The sequence below is a fragment of the Oncorhynchus keta genome, chromosome 19 (genome assembly GCF_023373465.1).
Source record: "Oncorhynchus keta strain PuntledgeMale-10-30-2019 chromosome 19, Oket_V2, whole genome shotgun sequence".
NCBI lineage: Eukaryota > Metazoa > Chordata > Actinopteri > Salmoniformes > Salmonidae > Oncorhynchus > Oncorhynchus keta.
Window position 1 is genome coordinate 2,354,856 of NC_068439.1, and position 20,710 is coordinate 2,375,565.

The 20,710-nt window shown below is 41.0% G+C and overlaps 1 protein-coding gene across 1 annotated transcript; it reads right to left on the bottom strand.

Moving 5' to 3' along the window:
* Nucleotides 1-435: 435 nt before the first annotated feature.
* LOC127909111 (zinc finger CCCH domain-containing protein 13-like) lies at nucleotides 436-18,787 on the bottom strand. The gene is made up of 22 exons (XM_052469105.1): nucleotides 18,749-18,787; nucleotides 18,572-18,607; nucleotides 18,462-18,488; nucleotides 18,300-18,365; nucleotides 16,323-16,385; nucleotides 15,276-15,293; nucleotides 14,964-15,002; nucleotides 14,836-14,871; nucleotides 14,604-14,735; nucleotides 13,999-14,103; nucleotides 13,539-13,745; nucleotides 13,301-13,390; nucleotides 12,869-12,913; nucleotides 12,317-12,391; nucleotides 12,068-12,157; nucleotides 11,851-11,907; nucleotides 11,626-11,679; nucleotides 2,442-2,501; nucleotides 2,278-2,331; nucleotides 1,502-1,537; nucleotides 715-1,326; nucleotides 436-573 (listed from the first exon to the last, which is right to left on the bottom strand). Exons 5-22 carry the CDS (start codon nucleotides 16,365-16,367, stop codon nucleotides 490-492), a joined length of 1,839 nt encoding a protein of 612 aa, XP_052325065.1. The 5' UTR covers nucleotides 16,368-16,385; nucleotides 18,300-18,365; nucleotides 18,462-18,488; nucleotides 18,572-18,607; nucleotides 18,749-18,787; the 3' UTR covers nucleotides 436-489.
* Between the last annotated feature and the right edge of the window lie 1,923 nt (nucleotides 18,788-20,710).

The window sequence follows — 20,710 nt, forward strand, 5'->3', positions numbered from 1 at the left end:
AATCCACTGCGTCATGAGGGGATCAGAAATAGAACTCTGGGGACATCAAAGACCAACATTCTGAGCTCCGCTGGTTTGACTGACAGGAGAGCAGAGAGACATGGACAAACTTATAGGGGAAGATGTGGGTAGGTAAATAGGTGTGTGTGTGTGTGTGTGTGAGACACTGATAATGAGATGTGGGTAGGAGGGGAGCAAGGATACGTTTGATGTTGTGACCTGGTGACATTGACACTGTGTACGGGCGTAAGGACAGATTGGGTTGACATTACATTAAGGTACCCTTTATTAAAGGTTTGCCTTCATTTCTAAGAGAGCTATAGACTATAAAACATGTAGTTCTCGTCATGTTGGTGGTGTGAACTGTCTGCCATGCACAGGATATCACTGATCAACACATTAACAATACATCAAACTATGTATAAAGGATTCCTTATTGCAACGTGGTACTGTAGAGATATGGGGGCAGATTCAGGACATCTTGTTCTTTCACTCCATTTGAAGACACTGTTGTATTTGAAAATGATTGGTAGTCACCTTTGGTCCTGGAAGTCCATTTTCACCCGGAGCGCCCTTTAGACAACAGAAGGAACCACTCAAAAGGAACACAAAAAGGAACCTGATAGAAATGCGTGATAGATGACGGTAACAGGAAAGGCGCTTTTATCATGTCATCTTCACAGCACTTTGATTGGGGGACGTGTGAGTGTTTACCTTCAAATAGTCATATTCTGGCCCTGGATAGGGTCTTACTCCTCCTTCCTCCTCGTACTCTCCTTGTCTTCCGCTCTCTCTTTCCATCTCCTGCCTCCGTCTCTCCCACTCCTCTCTCTCCCTGTCCAGGTCTCTGCCTCCCTCCATCTCTGTTCTCTCTAGTTCACTCTCCCTCTCCATTTGCAGGTCTCTCTCCTTTTCCATGTTCTCCCTCTCTAGTTTCTCCCTCTGCAACTCCAGCTCTGCTTCCCTCTCTTTTTCAAGCTCCATCCTCTCTCTCTCCATCTCGATCCTTTCCCTCTCTCTCTCCCTCTCGTATTCACTGTCTTCCTCCGTGTCCCACTCAGAGTCGCCACTTCTCTCCTCCTCTCCCTCTCTTTCTGCATCATGGTATATCTCTCCTTCCGTCTCTTTTCCTTTCTTTTCTACCATCTCCATCTCTCTATGTCTTTCCCATGGTGTCTCTTCCTCTTCCCCTGCTGCTATGGGTTCTTCTCTCTCTCCCTCCATCTCTGTTGGTGTCTCCCAGTCTCTTTCTGTTTCATAGTCGACCTCCGTCTCTGTATAGGATTCAGGGTCAGGCTGAGGGTCTCTGTTTTCTTGTTTCTGTCTCTGGAACCACCAATGGAAAATTGATTGGTTTACTGATAGATTGCTCAATTCATTACACTTAAATAGTGATTAATTAATATGGATTTATTTTGATGTTCAAAGTGCATCATAACTACGGTCCTTCCGTTGGGCAATCCTTCCGTTGGGCGATATGTTTTGGCTGAGCAACACTCACATGTGATTTCTTGGGACCTCTTGCTCCCGACTGTGACTTCAAAAACAGAAAGAGGGAATGTTCACACGCTGTTTGATTTGACCATGTAATACCTTCTCTGAACCCTTCCCTGTGCTATTCCCTCCATGCTAACTGTTGATTTGACCATGTAATACCTTCTCTGAACCCTTCCCTGTGCTATTCCCTCCATGCTAACTGTTGATTTGACCATGTAATACCTTCTGAACCCTTCCCTGTGCTATTCCCTCCATGCTAACTGTTGATTTGACCATGTAATACCTTCTCTGAACCCTTCCCTGTGCTATTCCCTCCATGCTAACTGTTGATTTGACCATGTAATACCTTCTCTGAACCCTTCCCTGTGCTATTCCCTCCATGCTAACTGTTGATTTGACCATGTAATACCTTCTCTGAACCCTTCCCTGTGCTATTCCCTCCATGCTAACTGTTTGATTTGACCATGTAATACCTTCTCTGAACCCTTCCCTGTGCTATTCCCTCCATGCTAACTGTTGATTTGACCATGTAATACCTTCTCTGAACCCTTCCCTGTGCTATTCCCTCCATGCTAACTGTTTGATTTGACCATGTCATAACTTCTCTGAAGCCTTCCCTGTGCTATTCCCTCCATGCTAACTGTTGATTTGACCATGTATAACTTTTCTGAACCATTCCCTGTGCTATTCCCTCCATGCTAACTGTTGATTTGATAACAACCTATGAGTAGTTGATATCAGTGTAATAGAAAAATATCCCTAGTAAATAAATCTGTTTACTTTTTGTCTGTCATGGTATCGATTCCTTCCTCCGGCAGTTCCTGGCATGTATGCCTGAAACAGCAAAGACTCAAATATTTCTGGCAAATGCCATTGTTTTCTAAAAATGATGTACTCTTACATTGTATTTTAATGGTAATCCATATTTTTTTCAGTGTACTTACCATGTAATCTGGCCAGGGAGCGCTCTTCCTTACTCTGACCCGGACATGAGATGGTCCCGCCTGCCAATTCCCAAAACCACTTCATGAGTCATTGATTATAAGTCATTGATGTGCCATTACCACTGTGGGGAGTTCCCATGGTGCTTGGCCTACAGCCGTAGTGTCCCACTCATGAGTGCGTGTGAGTGTGAGTGTGAGAGTGTGAGTGTGTGAGTGTGTGTGTGAGTGTGAGAGTGCGTGAGTGTGTGTGTGAGTGTGAGAGTGTGTGAGTGTGTGCGTGAGTGTGTGTGTGTGTGTGAGTGTGAGTGTGTGTGTGTGTGTGAGAGTGTGTGTGTGTGTGTGTGAGTGTGTGAGTGTGTGCGTGCGTCCGTACGCAGCCCTGGATCAAGTGTATATGTCCCTTCAGATTGTGATGTATCAGAAATGGATTACAGGCTCTAATGTTAGATGAAAGAAGACACAAAGACTTCTGATCATTTGAACATTTACTTAGATGCACACAGAGAGGTTAAATACAAATAGAAAACTTTAGACTGCCAACATTTCACCAGTGTAAACAGGTTTCAATACTATATATTCTGAAGAATATGATGGAAACACATTTAATTGAAAAAGTAGTAACTAATACAGAAAAGGAACAAAATACAATCTATTTCCATGTTTTCAATAAATAACATTTGGTTGAGGAATTGATAAGCAGCGATACACTGAAAACATTAGAATATGGTTGAAGAAATGACGAGGAGGTAAAAACTGTTGTAATACTGAAGCGACAGAGAGATACTACAGCTTAGGTCCAATGTAACGTTTTCAACTTCTTTAATAAATAAATGAGTTTCTGCAAAGTCAATGCTAAAATAACACTGACATCTGATGGAAGAATGTATTAGTCCAATAATCGTTATATAATACACTGTCTTGATTTAACTGAGCTTTACCTATGTATTGTTCATCTTTTAGGTATTTGAATTAAGTATATAACACGATTCTGGTCATAGAAGTGGAATTGGACGAGTGACATTGGACAAATTGCATCATCATTGCGCGACGAAGCGAAGTCCCTCCTCATGTTATGCTGGTCAGGTTAAGGGTAGACTGCTCCTCACCAGCGATACACTTCACTTCACAGTTTATACAAACACTCCGTGCTTACAAATCTACAGTCTCAATCTTTCTGGATTGAGGAAAGGTCCTGTGTTAAAAATAAAAAAGTAAACAAAAAAAACAGAAAAAAATGTTTTAATCAGTAAGTGTATAAATTCACTCATGAAGAGTTCATATTTTGTTTGCAGCTCTTGACATTCCCATTCAGGCAAAGTTCAGAGGTCATGCTCAATGCATGCTGGTATATGGATGTCTTTCATTGCAAGTTGGCCCAGTTGTGTCCAATCTTTTAATCAAATGTCTTTATATACTTTTATTATAACGATGGACTAATATTTATTGTTTAAAATTACATTTGTAATTGTGGTACCTTTTGCACTGGTGAAATGTTCGCAGTTGTTAGTCAGACGAAAGATCTCAACGTACACAGTGATGACAAGTGCTCAGATCACTACGATGGTTGGCCAATCATTATTACGACACAATCGGACTATGTATTCATGTTATTGAACACTGGGCAGGGCTTTCTTTTGGGAATTCTAATCAACCAAGAAACACATAAAGAAGATAAGTTAGAACATATAAATGATATCAATTACCTACAACCTTTGTATTGGAATGCCAATGATAATCATTGGATCAAAGCACTTTGCATCACATTCATACACCCACAGTCCAACGGAGGCATACATGAACTGCAACACCATTAGTAAAGACGAATAGAAGGCTAGTTGTGTCCATTTACACCTCATATCCCTCAGGATCATGGTTAGTAAAGACGAATAGAAGGCTAGTTGTGTCCATTTACACCCCATATCCCTCAGGATCATGGTTAGTAAAGATGAATAGAAGGCTAGTTGTGTCCATTTACACCTCATATCCCTCAGGATCATGTTTAGTAAAGACGAATAGAAGGCTAGTTGTGTCCATTTACACCTCATATCCCTCAGGATCATGGTTAGTAAAGACGAATAGAAGGCTAGTTGTGTCCATTTACACCTCATATCCCTCAGGATCATGGTTAGTAAAGGAAGTTAGTTGTGTCCATTTACACCTCATATCCCTCAGATAGAAGGCTAGTTGTGTCCATTTACACCTCATATCCCTCAGGATCATGAATAGAAGAAGCTAGTTGTGTCCATTTACACCTCATATCCCTCAGGATCATGGTTAGTAAAGTTGAATAGAAGGCTAGTTGTGTCCATTTACACCTCATATCCCTCAGGATCATGGTTAGTAAAGTTGAATAGAAGTCTAGTTGTGTCCATTTACACCTCCCAGGACCTCATCCCATTTACAGGATCATGGTTAGTAAATCATTGAATAGAAGTCTAGATTTACACCTCATATCCCTCAGGATCATGGTTAGTAAAGTTGAATAGTTGTGTCCATTTACACCTCATATCCCTCAGGATCATGGTTAGTAAAGATTAATAGAAGTCTAGTTGTGTCCATTTACACCTCATATCCCTCAGGATCATGGTTAGTAAAGATGAATAGAAGGCTAGTTGTGTCCATTTACACCTCATATCCCTCAGGATCATGGTTAGTAAAGATGAATAGAAGTCTAGTTGTGTCCATTTACACCTCATATCCCTCAGGATCATGGTTAGTAATCATGGTTAGCGATGAATCAGGTAGAATCTTGCAGTCAGTCATGGACTTACCTTCTCTGTTTCCTCCGTTGTGCTGGGAAGGATAGGTGTGATGAATTCCCCTGCTTTGGAACAAAGTGTAGTATGTTTCAAGAACAATATATAATACAGCAAACACACACACACACGTCACATAGTCTTCTACCACTCAACTCAGAGCTGTCCATGGAGCTGGCTCTGCTTGACACAGTTCGCACTTTACAAAGTATCTCAGGAAAAGAGCTCCAGTTTCATACCTTTTCACTGTGTCCCGGTGACTGGGATGGATATGGACCTAAAGTTGTCAGGCCACTCTAAGAAACATGGACATACAGTGGGGCAAAAAAGTATTTAGTCAGCCACCAATTGTGCACGTTCTCCCACTTAAAAGATGAGAGGCCTGTAATTTTCATCATAGGTTCACTTCAACTAACAGAGATGTGGCAAAGGAAAAGTGGCTCATTCCATGGAAGACATAATGAGAAAAAGGAATCCAGAAAATCACATTGTAGGATTTTTAATGAATTTATTTGCCAAATTATGGTGGAAAATAAGTATTTGGTCAATAACAAAAGTTTATCTCAATACTTTGTTATATACCCTTTGTTGGCAATGACAGAGGTCAAACGTTTTCTGTAAGTCTTCACATACTGTTGCTGGTATTTTGTCCCATTCCTCCATGCAGATCTCCTCTAGAGCAGTGATGTTTTGGGGCTGTTGCTGGGCAATACAGACTTTCAACTCTCTCCAAAGATTTTCTATGGTGTTGAGATCTGGAGACTGGCTAGGCCACTCTGGGACCTTGAAATGCTTCTTACGAAGCCACTCCTTCGTTGCCCGGGTGGTGTGTTTCGGATCATTGTCATGCTGAAAGACCCAGCCACGTTTCATCTTCAATTCCCTTGCTGATGGAAGGAGGTTTTCACTCAAAATCTCACGATACATGGCCCCATTCATTCTTTCCTTTACAGGAGTAAAGACGAATAGAAGTTGTGTCCATTTACACCCCATATCAGTCGTCCTGGTCCCTTTGCAGAAAAACAGCCCCAAAGCATGATGTTTCCACCCCCATGCTTCACAGTAGGTATGGTGTTCTTTGGATGCAACTCAGCATTCTTTGTCCTCCAAACACGACGAGTTGAGTTTTTACCAAAAAGTTATATTTTGGTTTCATCTGACCATATGACATTCTCCCAATCTTATTCTGGATCATCCAAATGCTCTCTAGCAAACTTCAGATGGGCCTGGACATGTACTGGCTTAAGCAGGGGGACACGTCTGGCACTGCAGGATTTGAGTCCCTGGCGGTGTAGTGTGTTACTGATGGCAGGCTTTGTTACTTTGGTCCCAGCTCTCTGCAGGTCATTCACTAGGTCCCCCCGTGTGGTTCTGGGATTTTTGCTCAACGTTCTTGTGATCATTTTGACCCCATGGGGTGAGATCTTGCGTGGAGCCCCAGATCGAGGAGATTATCAGTGGTCTTGTATGTCTTCCATTTCCTAATAAGTCCATTTACACCCATCCCACAGTTGATTTCTTCAAACCAAGCTGCTTAGCTATTGCAGATTCAGTCTTCCCAGCCTGGTGCAGGTCTACAATTTCGTTTCTGGTGTCCTTTGACAGCTCTTTGGTGTTGGCCATAGTGGAGTTTGGAGTGTGACTGTTTGAGGTTGTGGACAGGTGTCTTTTATACTGATAACAAGTTCAAACAGGTGCCATTAATACAGGTAACGAGTGGAGGACAGAGGAGCCTCATAAAGAAGAAGTTACAGGTCTGTGAGAGCCAGAAATCTTGCTTGTTTGTAGGTGACCAAATACTTATTTTCCACCATAATTTGCAAATAAATTCATAAAAAATCCTATAATATGATTTTCTGGATTTTATTTCTCATTTTGTCTGTCATAGTTGAAGTGTACCTATGATGAAAATTACAGGCCTCTCTCATGTTTTTAAGTGGGAGAACTCGCACAATTGGTGGCTGACTAAATACTTTTTTGCCCCACTGTATAATCAGTAATGACCACTACTGGACAGAATGCTGTATGTACATTTCCTGGTTCAAAGGTCAAAATGACATGTTTTACTATCCGTTGTCTTTACTATCATTTTTCTATATCTAGAGATACAGTGGCAAAGGAAAAGTGTTCACCTCTTTGCTCATTCCATGTAGTGTGCTTTCTGTTGTGGTTTCAAACTCCCCTTGCTTTTCCATTGACAGTAAGGGATCATCTGTGGAATCCTTCAACAAAAATTAAGAATAACTATGAAAAACATTCCACTCTAAAACACTTTTACAAACGTCACAAAATAATGACAGCATTACTGGTGAGTGAGACAGTCATCGGAGTTCGATACACAAACCACAATTAATAACAGGTATATAACTGGCATATAATGATAAACTAATCAATTCCTAATAATTCATTATTTTCAGGGAAGTGGGTGGGGACCCAAATCAACTGTATGACTTCCTCATTTTGTCTCTAGAGATGTACACGTGCAAGGTCAACAACACACCCTCCTCATGAATGTGTGTGATGGATTCATTAATACATGTATTGCATCAGAGTAATTGAGTTTCAGGTACCTTCTTTTAACTCCGTAATCATTTGAGTTTGTAGAGTTTGAATTAGGAGGGTTCCCACACTATGCTGATCACTACCATAACACAATCAGGGCACTGCTATAAGACTCAAAGTATTGGTGTGGATAACGGGCTGCCCAGTGAGCTACAAATGTTATTGGAAAAGTTCATTTTGGTTGCAGCTCTTGACATTACCATTCAGGCAAAGTTCAGAGGTCATGCACCAATGCATGCTGGAATACAGTATGTATGTCTTCCATTGTAAGTTGGCCCATTTGTGTTAAATCTTTAAGTCAAATATATATTTAGTTTATTTAAGACATTAAATCTTTTTTTTCACATTTAGGCCTAATAATTCATGTTTAAAATTGGAATTGTGGTACATTTTGCACTGGTGAAATGTTCACAGTTGATAGACAGACAAAAGATCTCAATCATGGTTAGTACGCAGTGATGACAAGTGCTCAGATCACTACGATGGTTGGCCAATCATTATTACGACACAATCGGACTATGTATTCATGTTATTGAACACTGGGCAGGGCTTTCTTTTGGGAATTCTAATCAACCAAGAAACACATAAAGAAGATAAGTTAGAACATATAAATTATATCAATTACCTACAACCTTTGTATTGGAATGCCAATGATAATCATTGGATCAAAGCACTTTGCATCACATTCATACACCCACAGTCCAACGGAGGCATACATGAACTGCAACACCATTAGTAAAGACGAATAGTTGTGTCCATTTACACCTCATATCCCTCAGGATCTAGTTGTGTCTAGTTGTGTCCATTTACACCTCATATCCCTCAGGATCATGGTTAGTAAAGATGAATAGAAGGTTGTGTCCATTTACACCTCATATCCCTCAGGATTGTTAGTAAAGACAAATCCATTTATCCCCTCAGGATCATGGTTAGTAAAGATGAATAGAAGGCTAGTTGTGTCCATTTACACCTCATATCCCTCAGGATCATGGTTAGTAAAGACGAATAGAAGGCTAGTTGTGTCCATTTACACCCATATCCCTCAGGATCAATGAAGTTAGTTGTGTCCAAAGATCATGGTTAATAAAGAAATAGGCTAGTTGTGTCCATTTATCATATCCCTCAGGATCATGGTTAGTAAAGATGAATGGTTAGTTGTGTCCATTTACACCTCATATCCCTCAGGATCATGGTTAGTAAAGACGAATAGAAGGCTAGTTGTGTCCATTTACACCTCATATCCCTCAGGATCATGGTTAGTAAAGATGAATAGAAGGCTAGTTGTGTCCATTTACACCTCATATCCCTCAGGATCATGGTTAGTAAAGATGAATAGAAGGCTAGTTGTGTCCATTTACACCTCATATCCCTCAGGATCATGGTTAGTAAAGATGAATAGAAGGCTAGTTGTGTCCATTTACACCTCATATCCCTCAGGATCATGGTTAGTAAAGACGAATAGAAGGCTAGTTGACAAATGTCCATTTACACCTGTCATGGTTAGTAAAGATGAATAGAAGTCATTTGTCCACACCTCATATCCCTCAGGATCATGGTTAGTAAAGACAAATAGAAGGCTAGTTGTGTCCATTTACACCTCATATCCCTCAGGATCATGGTTAGTAAAGACGAATAGTCCAGTTGTAGAAGGCTATTTACCTCATATCCCTCAGGATCATGGTTAGATGAATAAAGATAGTTGTGTCCATTTACAATATCCTCAGGATCAGGCTAGTTAGAAGGCTAGTTGTCCATTTACACCTCATATCCTCAGGATCATGGTTATCCCTCTAGGATTTACACCCCATATCCCTCAGGATCATGGTTAGTAAAGATGAATAGAAGGCTAGTTGTGTCCATTTACACCTCATATCCCTCAGGATCATGGTTAGTAAAGATGAATAGAAGGCTAGTTGTGTCCATTTACACCTCCATATCATATCCCCAGGATTATGGTAAGTATCCATTTACACCTCATATCCCTCAGGATCATGGTTAGTAAAGATGAATAGAAGGCTAGTTGTGTCCATTTACACCTCATATCCCTCAGGATCATGGTTAGTAAAGATGAATAGAAGGCTAGTTGTGTCCATTTACACCCCATATCCCTCAGGATCATGGTTAGTAAAGAGGAATAGAAGGCTATGGTTAGTAAAGATGAATAGAAGGCTAGTTGTGTCCATTTACACCCCCATATCCCTCAGGATCATGGTTAGTAAAGATAGAAGGCTAGTTGTGTCCATTTACACCTCATATCCCTCAGGATCATGGTTAGTAAAGATGAATAGAAGGCTATCCATTTACACCTCATATCCCTCAGGATCATGGTTAGTAAAGATGAATAGATTTAGTAAAGACGAATAGAAGTCTAGTTGTGTCCATTTACACCTCATATCCCTCAGGATCATGGTTAGTAAAGATGAATAGAAGGCTAGTTGTGTCCATTTACACCCTCATATCCCCAAATAGAAGGCTAGTTGTGTCCATTTACATCCCTCAGGATCATGGTTAGTAAAATAGAAGTGATTTACATAGAAATAGGCTAGTTGTGTCCATTTACACCTCATATCCCTCAGGATCATGGTTAGTAAAGATGAATAGAAGGCTAGTTGTGTCCATTTACACCTCATATCCCTCAGGATCAGTTGTGTCCATTTACACCTCATATCCCTCAGGATATGGTTAGTAAAGACGAATAGAAGTCTAGTTGTGTCCATTTACACCTCATATCCCTCAGGATCATGGTTAGTAAAGATGAATAGAAGGCTAGTTGTGTCCATTTACACCTCATATCCCTCAGGATCATGGTTAGTAAAGTTGAATAGAAGTCTAGTTGTGTCCATTTACACCTCATATCCCTCAGTCATGTTAGTCCTAGTTTGTCCATTTACACCTCATATCCCTCAGGATCATGGTTAGTAAAGATGATGAATAGAAGTTAGTTGTGTCCATTTACACCTCCCCTCATTTTACTACCATTTACACCTCATATCCCTCAGGATCATGGTTAGTAAAGATGAATAGAAGGCTAGTTGTGTCCATTTACACCTCATATCCCTCAGGATCATGGTTAGTAAAGACGAATAGAAGGCTAGTTGTGTCCATTTACACCTCATATCCCTCAGTCCATTTATTTACACCTCATATCCCTCAGGATCATGGTTAGTAAAGATAATAGTTGTGTCCATTTACACCTCATATCCCAGGATTATGGATTTAGTTGTCCATTTACACCTCATATCCCTCAGGATGGTTAGTAAAGATGAATAGAAGGCTAGTTTTGTCCATTTACACCTCATATCCCTCAGGATCATGGTTAGTAAAGATGAATAGAAGTCTAGTTGTGTCCATTTACACCTCATATCCCTCAGGATGGTTAGTAAAGATGAATAGAAGGCTAGTTTTGTCCATTTACACCTCATATCCCTCAGGATCATGGTTAGTAAAGATGAATAGAAGGCTAATTTACACCTCATATCCCTCAGGCTAGTTGTGTCCATTTACACCTCATATCCCTCAGGATCATGGTTAGTAAAGTCTAGTTGTGTCCATTTACACCTCATCCCTCAGGATTATGGTTAGTAAAGACGAATAGAAGTCTGAATAGAATGGTTAGTAAAGTTGAATAGAAGTCTAGTTGTGTCCAACACCTCATAGTTGTGTCCATTTACACCTCATATCCCTCAGGATCATGGTTAGTAAAGATGAATAGAAGGCTAGTTGTGTCCATTTACACCTCATATCCCTCAGGATCATGGTTAGTAAAGTTGAATAGAAGTCTAGTTGTGTCCATTTACACCTCATATCCTTCAGGGTCATGGTTAGTAAAGCATCAGGTAAAATCTTGCAGTCAGTCACAGACTTACCTTCTCTGTTTCCTCCGTTGTGCTGGGTAGGATAGGTGTGATGAATTCCCCCTGCTTTGGAACAAAGTGTAGTATGTTTCAAGAACAATATATAATACAGCAAACACACACACACACGTCACATAGTCTTCTACCACTCAACTCAGAGCTGTCCATGGAGCTGGCTCTGCTTGACACAGTTTGCACTTTACAAAGTATCTCAGGAAAAGAGCTCCAGTTTCATACCTTTTCACTGTGTCCCGGTGACTGGGATGGATATGGACCTAAAGTTGTCAGGCCACTCTAAGAAACATGGACATATAATCAGTAATGACCACTACTGGATAGAATGCCGTATGTACATTTCCTGGTTCAAAGGTCAAAATGACATGTTTTACTATCCGTTGTCTTTACTATCATTTTTCTATATCTAGAGATACAGTGGCAAAGGAAAAGTGTTCACCTCTTTGCTCATTCCATGTAGTGTGCTTTCTGTTGTGGTTTCAAACTCCCCTTGCTTTTCCATTGACAGTAAGGGATCATCTGTGGAATCCTTCAACAAAAATTAAGAATAACTATGAAAAACATTCCACTCTAAAACACCTTTACAAACGTCACAAAATAATGATTTAATACTGTAGTTAGGATTAATAGTATGTACCAATCAAATAATTAGGAATGTTAATTTACATCTCACTTGACAGTTACTCACCTCATATTCATAACTGTACTCATCCCTGTCGTATAATTCCTCCTCCTCCGCTTCCTCTTCCTCCTCTGTACTCGTCTTCAGAGAGGAGAGAAAAAGGTGAGTCCCATGTGTAAATGGGATCAAGAGGAGACAAACATGTCTATCATAAACATGTATTTGACCCAAAGCAGCAAAGAGAGAGTACAGGACATGACTTACAAGTACTAAACAATAAGGACAAAATAAAAAAGCAAGTTAGGAGAAAAAAATCATGCTTTTAGTCATTTTAAAATGTATGTTATGATGATTTAATACCTTTTATTGGTCAAGTTAGGCACAGCAAGTACAGTTGAATAAGCTTAGTTTTAATTTAGGTTTAGAATTCGATAAATGTTATGTTTGCTTAGAAAGAAATGATAGTAATTATTTTCTCACTGTCATTTGAAGGAGTTGAGGTTAAAACAGGTGAGGGTGACATGCTTAGCAACAGACGGTGATAACATAAATGTTAGACATGTTTAGTTTGGGCATTTATATGGTTATTTTGACTACATCTTTAGTTTGGGCGTTTACCAGGCGTTGTCTTTGCCTCTTATGTCGTCCTTTCTGTCCCTTGCCCTGGTTCAGAATTTCACAGTTAAAAGTTGTAATGCTTTATAGGAAATACACATCTAACATGCTGTGGTAGTTATGGTCAAAGATATTTATATCTGTGTCATGGGCTGATTCATGGGAGAGAAAATTATCGCAAAAAAAATATGTCAATTTAAGAAAATGTTAAAGGGAAAGTTTACATGTTTTCTTTTACAGTATCTATTTAAACCTATTTAAATATAACATTTGCTTGTATAGTCATGAATACAAATAGGTTGTGAACAACTTACATTTAATTGCATAATTTATGTCCAAATTACACACTTTTCTCAAATTTTGATATGGATTTGAACCCAACAAGGTTGTGTTTATCAGATGTAAAACAAAAAGATCTATTTGTAGTGACATCACCTTCCGTTCTCGACTCTTCTTCTTCTTCAAGGAGTCTTCCTCACTGAGGTGAACAGTTTCTACTATTGCCCCTGGTACCTCAGAGACCCTCTAAAACACACATACACACACACACACACACACCTTGTACTATTCATAGTTCACCTTTAAAAGTTCATTTGACAGCCACTGTTTGGTTGTGGTTTTGAGTAGAGCCAGTGTTTGGCTGTGGGGTTTGAGTAGAAGAGGTACCCCTTACCTCTTCAGACGTTGTGTTGTTAAATGTTGAGTTTGATAAAGGCAACTTGGGCGAGGGAGCTTCACTGAAGTCCTCGTCCACTGTCAGTGTCCCCTCTATCCCCTTAGAGGTGCTCTCTATCCTCCCCACGTCTTGGAGGCCATTAAGACCATGAAGAGGGGTGAGGTTCCAGAATGTGGGGCCCTCCACCGTTTCATTCAAAGCATCCTTCATGAGATAGAGACCTGGATGAATAACTACATACTGTTGTACAACAGTGTATCTGTTCGGATACATAAATAGACTGGGCTTTATAATATGGGTTGATTTCTGGGATACAGATAAAGACTAGTCGTGGACTAAAAACAATACTCATATGAGAATCTCCATAGAACTAGCTTTTTTTGTGTTCGGGTTAGACTTAATATGTGTGAGGGAAAGCGTCCCTATGTCATGTAGCATGTTTGGAGTGGATACTCACAGAGTTAGGTTCTGGTAGCTGTCTGTCTAGGTCAGAGTCAACTGCCTCCTCTATGGTGTCCATCTCTGTCAGAGGCTCCTTGGAGATCTCATACTTTACTTTACTCTGTTCAAAACACACACTCATGAGTCCAGCACTAACACACTCATGAGTCCAACACTAACACACTCATGAGTCCAGCACTAACACACTCATGAGTCCAGCACTAACACACTCATGAGTCCAGAACTAACACTCTTATGAGTGCAACACTAACACACTCATGAGTCCAACACTAACACACTCATGAGTCCAACACTAACACACTCATGAGTCCAGCACTAACACACTCATGAGTCCAACACTAACACACTCATGAGTCCAACACTAACACACTCATGAGTCCAGTACTAACACACTCATGAGTCCAGCACTATCTAAGAGTTCTGATACTAGGCTTGTCACCAGGGTTATGGTAAATTACATTGCAATTCAGTCAATTCAGAAAGATAATTGACATTCCAATTCTCCTTATTGAACTTCTCCCAGGAATAACCCACTAAATGACCAGGTATGTCCCCTGGTGTGATTTGGGTTGAAGAGATATGCATGGACTGGGTACATACTGTGTAGTCAGTGATAATGTTGGAGCCATGTTTCTCCTTCTCATTGACTCTCCTAGAGGTGGTTAGCTCCTGCAGAAGCTCCTCCATGCCGTCCTGCAGCAGCCTGTCAATCAGTGCCTTCAGCAAGGGCAGCTGGGAAACAGAGTCTTTCTTAATGAGACAGCTGCCTTGGGCAGTGAAATGAAAAACGTTGAACTACAAAACTGTTTGGGATTCGGAGTCAAGAGCTTACCCTTATGCCATAGTCTTCAAACATTACTTCAATGTTCTGGGAAGGAGAAAATAAAACATTTTTTTCCAAGATTTGTTGTTTTCCATGAAATGTATGTGGCGATAATTAGTTAGTTCTGAGATGTCTACCTTCATGTCAGCTGCTTTCCCTGGAAGACCAGCGTCACCCTGAGGAATAGGAGCATGTCAGGACAAAACAATGTCCTTTTCAAATTCCTCACTGATTTTATTTCACTGACTGGATGTGTCAAACAATATTTGGTAACACTTTATAATACATTTCATGAATAAGCACGAATAAATCATTATTTTTTTACTGAGAACACATTACTTTCTTCCCTTTCAATCCGCTCTCTCTTTGCTCTCCCTGAACATATAAAGTAGACATTACAATTCCACATCAGTTATATCTTCAATCATCAATAAAGTAAAGTGAGGTACCTTCATCCCTGGTGGACCCTAAACACAGAGACAGAGGAGCAGAGAGGGAAACATGCATTCAGAATGCATGATATCAAGCACATTCTACATACAAGTCTAAAGCTAAGCCCTGCTAGTAACTTTTGGATCATATCAACTCATATAAATCACATGTCCTATATAGGATCATGTAATCAATCAATCAATACACCATCCATCCAAAAACCCACCAATCCATCCACCATTCATCCATCCACCAATCCACCAACCCACCATCCATCCATCCATCCATCCATCCACCAACCCACCATTCATTCATCCATCCATCCATCCACCAACCCACCATCCATCCATCCATCCATCCATCCATCCAATCCATCCATCCACCATCCCACCAATCCATCCATCCATCCAACCAATCCACCAACCATTCATCCATCCACCAACCACCAATCCCACCATTCATCCATCCATCCACCAACCCACCATCCATCCATCCATCAACACCATCCATCCATCCATCCATCCATCCATCCATCCATCCATCCACCAATCCACCATCCAGCTACCAACCCACCAATCCATCCAACCTCAAATTCACCATCCACCCATCCACCTATCCATCCATCCATCCATCCACCACCAGCCCACCAATCCATCCATCCCCACCCACCCACACCCACCCACCCACCCACCCACCCACCCACCCACCCACCCACCCACCCACCCACCACCCACCTACCCACCCACCCATCATTCACCCACCCACCCATCCACCAATCCATCCATCCACCCATCAATTCATCCACCAACCTACCCGCCCACCCACCCACCCACCCATCCATCCACCCACCAATCTATCAATCCACCAATCCACCCATCAATGAACATCACAACCCACCAATCCATCCATGTCAATCAATCAATCAATCAATCAATCAACAATAATACAACATATACAGTATACACATCTTGCCAGGCAGTTGTTGGGTGTAGATGCTGCAGCTGACTATGCCCATTAGATTCAATTATAGATAGAACCATGCAGAGTATGAACATTGTGCTTACTTTAGCCCCAGGAGGTCCCATTGGCAAAGGGAATGCTTGTCTCATCTCTTCAAGGGTGGCACCCTGGGAACATTCATCAACAATACAGTCAGAGGCAGTCTGACTGTATCTATGCTGCAATACAGCCAGAGGCAGTCTGACTGTATCTATGCTGCAATACAGCCAGAGGCAGTCTGACTGTATCTATGCTGCAATACAGCCAGAGGCAGTCTGACTGTATCTATGCTGCAATAGTCTATGTGCCGGGGGGCAAGGGTCAGTCTGTTATATCTGGTGTAATGCTCCTGTCTTATCTGGTGTCCTGTGTGAATTTAAGTATCCTTAAATGTTGCCTGCTGCCAGCAGAGCCTAGCATAGCATTATGCCATGATAAACTTACACAAATGCTTGTCAAGCGTTGGCTGTAACGCATATTTTGAAAATCTGAGATGACAGTGTTGTTAGCAAAAGGCTAAGCTTGTGTTTGAATATATTTATTTCATTTCATTTGCGATTTTCATGAATAGGAAAAGTTGCGTTATGGTAATGCGCTTGAGGCTATGATTACGCTCCCGGATACGGGATTGCTAGTCGCAAGAGTGTCCACGGACCCTTCCCACATTCTTACTAGTGGACATATAATTTCATTCCCCCATTTTGGGGATTTAGGAGTTCAGCCAAGTGAAATCCTTTGATCACTCTGTGGTCTCTCTCTCTGCATGACCAGGGGGAGAGAGTCTCTGCCATGAATTTATGGCCTAAGATAACAGAACCTGGGTGTAGGAGAGAGTGAGAGAGAGGGGAAAGCCATGATCTACACCAAGAAATGGCCACGTAATGACAACCGCCACAGGAAAGGAAGACCCAGAGTTCCTTCTGCTGCAGAGGATAAGTTCATTAGAGTTACCAGCCCAAATAAATGCTTCACAGAGTTCAAGTAACAGACACATCTCAACATCAACTGTTCAGAGGAGACTGTGTGAATCAGGCCATCATGGTCGAATTGCTGCAAATAAACCACTACGAAAGGACACCAATAAGAAGAAGAGATTTGCTTGGGCCAAGAAACATGAGCAATGGACATTAGACCGGTGGAAATCTGTCCTTTGGTGTGATGAGTCCAAATCTTAGATTTTTGGTTCCAACCGTGTCTTTATGAGACGCAGAGTAGGTGAACGGATGATCTCCGCATGTGTAGTTCCCACCGTGAAGCATAGAGGAGGAGGTGTGATGGTGTGGAGGTGCATTGCTGGTGACACTGTCTGTGATTTAGAATTCAAGGCACACTTAACCAGCATGGCTACCACAGCATTCTGCAGCGATACGCCATCCCATCTGGTTTGCACTTAGTGGGACTATAATTTGTTTGTCAACAGGACAATGAGCCAACACACCTCTGTATAAGGGCTATTTGACCAAGAAGGAGAGTGATGGAGTGCTGCATCAGATGACCTGGCCTCCACAATCACCCAAACTCAACCCAGTTGAGATGGTTTGTGATGAGTTGGACCACAGCGTGAAGATAAAGCAGCCAACAATTGCTCAGCATATGTGGGAACTCCTTCAAGACTGTTGGAAAAGCATTCAAGGTGAAGCTGTTTGAGAGAATGCCAACAGTGTGCAAACCTGTCATCAAGGCAAAAGGTGATTACTTTGAAGAATCTCAAATCTAAAATATATTTTGACTTGTTTATCACTTTTTTGGTTACTACATGATTCCATGTGTGTTGTTTCATAGTTTTGATGTCTTCACTATTATTCTACAATGTAGAAAACAGTAAAAAGAAAGAAAAACCCTTGAATGAGTAGGTGTGTCCAAACATTTGACTGGTATATATATAGTTTTTTTAATCATATTTTTACTTGGTGGGGTCAAATAAAACCACGTAGGATGCCTATTGGAGAACCCTGCAATAGACAGACGGGTTATCATGGATAATGTGGAAGATTGTTCTTACATGGTGCACCAGTTTGTAGAGAATGTGGAGATGTACTTACCTCTTGTTGAGTAACCAGAACATGGGTACCAGGTGGGCCCGGAGCACCCAATTCCCCTTTTTTACCCTGGGGGGAGATAGGAGAAATTAACAATTGGGCTTAATTATCATGTTAATAATTTGATGATAATTAATACTGCCTTATTAAAATAAAATAACTTACCTCAGTCCCCGATTCACCTGTATCACCCTAGGGTTAGAGACGCAAAATCACAAATATGGTTTATTGTGTTGGTGCGTTTAGGGAATAGCCAGACTTGCTCCAAATCATACCTTTTTGCCATCATCTCCTCTTTGTCCTTGCTCTCCCTGTCTCAAGAGAATAATTAGGAAAACTTCATTTTGGGGTATTTGTGGGTATTTTTTAAGTGATCTCATTAAAATGCTGGAACAGAGCAGGAACATTTTAAAAAATACAATATTATTTGACAAAGAGACAAAAATGCTCACATCTTTTCCAGCCAGACCTCTCTTTCCATCAATGCCAGGTCTACCCTACATATCAAGAGGTAAATATTTCACTTACAAACAAGCAAAAAAATCGAACTTCAAATAATGATATAGTGTTTTTGCTATACAAATCATAGCCAAATTGTTGGAATACCTATGTACAGATGAAGTCGGAAGTTACCATACACCTTAGCCAAATACATTTAAACTCAGTTTTCACAATTCCTGACATTTAATCCTAGGACAAATTCCCTGTCTTAGGTCGGTTAGCATCAGCACTTTATTTTAAGAATGTGAAATGTCAGAATAATAGTAGAGAGAATGATTTATTTCAGCTTTTATTTCTTTCATCACATTCCCAGTGGGTCAGAAGTTTACATACACTCAATTAGTATTTGGTAGGATTGCCTTTAAATTGTTTAACTTGGGTCAAACATTTCAGGTAGCCTTCCACAAGCTTCCCACAATAAGTTGGGTGAATTTTGGCCCATTCCTCCTGACAAAGCTGTTGTAACTGAGTCAGGTTTGTAGGCCTCCTTGCCCGCACATGCTTTTTCAGTTCTGCCCACACATTCTCTGTAGGATTGAGGTCAGCGCTTTGTGATGGCCACTCCAATACCCTGACTTTGTTGTCCTTAAGCCATTTGACCACAACTTGGGAAGTATGCTTGGGGTCATTGTCCATTTGGAAGACCCATTTGTGACCAAGTTTTAACTTCCTGACTGATGTCTTGAGATGTTGTTTCAATACATCCGCATCATTTTCCTCCCTCAGGATGCCATCTATTTTGTGAAGTGCACCAGTCCCTCCTGCAGTAAAGCACCCCCACAACATGATGCTGCCACCCCGTCACGGTTGGGATTGTGTTCTTCGGCTTGCAAGCCCCCCTTTTTCCTCCAAACGTAACGATGGTCATTATGGCCAAACAGTTCTATTTTTGTTTAATCAGACCAGAGGGCATTTCTCCAAAAAGTACGATCTTTGTCCCCATGTGCAGTTGCAAACCGTAGTCTGGCTTTTTTATGGCGGTTTTGGAGCAGTGGCTTCTTCCTTGCTGAGCGGCCTTTCAGGTTATGTCGATATATGACTTGTTTTACTGTGGATATAGATACTTTTGTACCGGTTTTCTCCAGCAACTTCACAAGGTCCTTTGCTGTTGTTCTGGGATTGATTTGCACTTTTCGCACCAAAGTACGTTCATCTCTAGGAGACAGAACGCTTCTCCTTCCTGAGTGGTTTGACGGCTGCGTGGTCCCATGGTGTTTATACTTGATTTCTTTTGGTTTTCCCATGATGTCAAGCAAAGAGGCACTGAGTTTGAAGGTAGACCTTGAAATACATCCACAGGTACACCTCCAATTGACAGAAGCTTCTAAAGCCATGACATCATTTTCTGGAATTTTCCAAGCTGTTTAAAGGTACAGTCAACTTAGTGTATGTAAACTTCTGACCCACTGGAATTGTGATACAGTGAATTATAAGTGAAATAATCTGTCTGGAAACAATTGTTGGAAAAATGACTTGTGTCATGCACAAAGTAGATGTCCTAACCGACTGGCCAAAACTATAGTTTGTTAATTAACAAGGAATTTGTGAAGTGGTTGAAAAACGAGTTTTAATGACTCCAACCTAAGTGTATGTAAACTAGTTTTAATGACTCCAACCTAAGTGTATGTAAACTTCCCACTTCAACTGTATATTAAGTCATGTCAAATGTAATTACTGTATGTGTATGTTATGATGATGACAGAAACATACTCACTGGGGTCCCAGGTAAACCAGGCATTCCAGCAATCCCCACCCTGCCTTGGTCTCCTTTCTCTCCCCTCTGCTCAGACCGACACACACAGGCACACACACACACACACACACACACACACACACACACACACACACACACACACACACACACACACACACACACACACACACACACACACACACACACACACACACACACA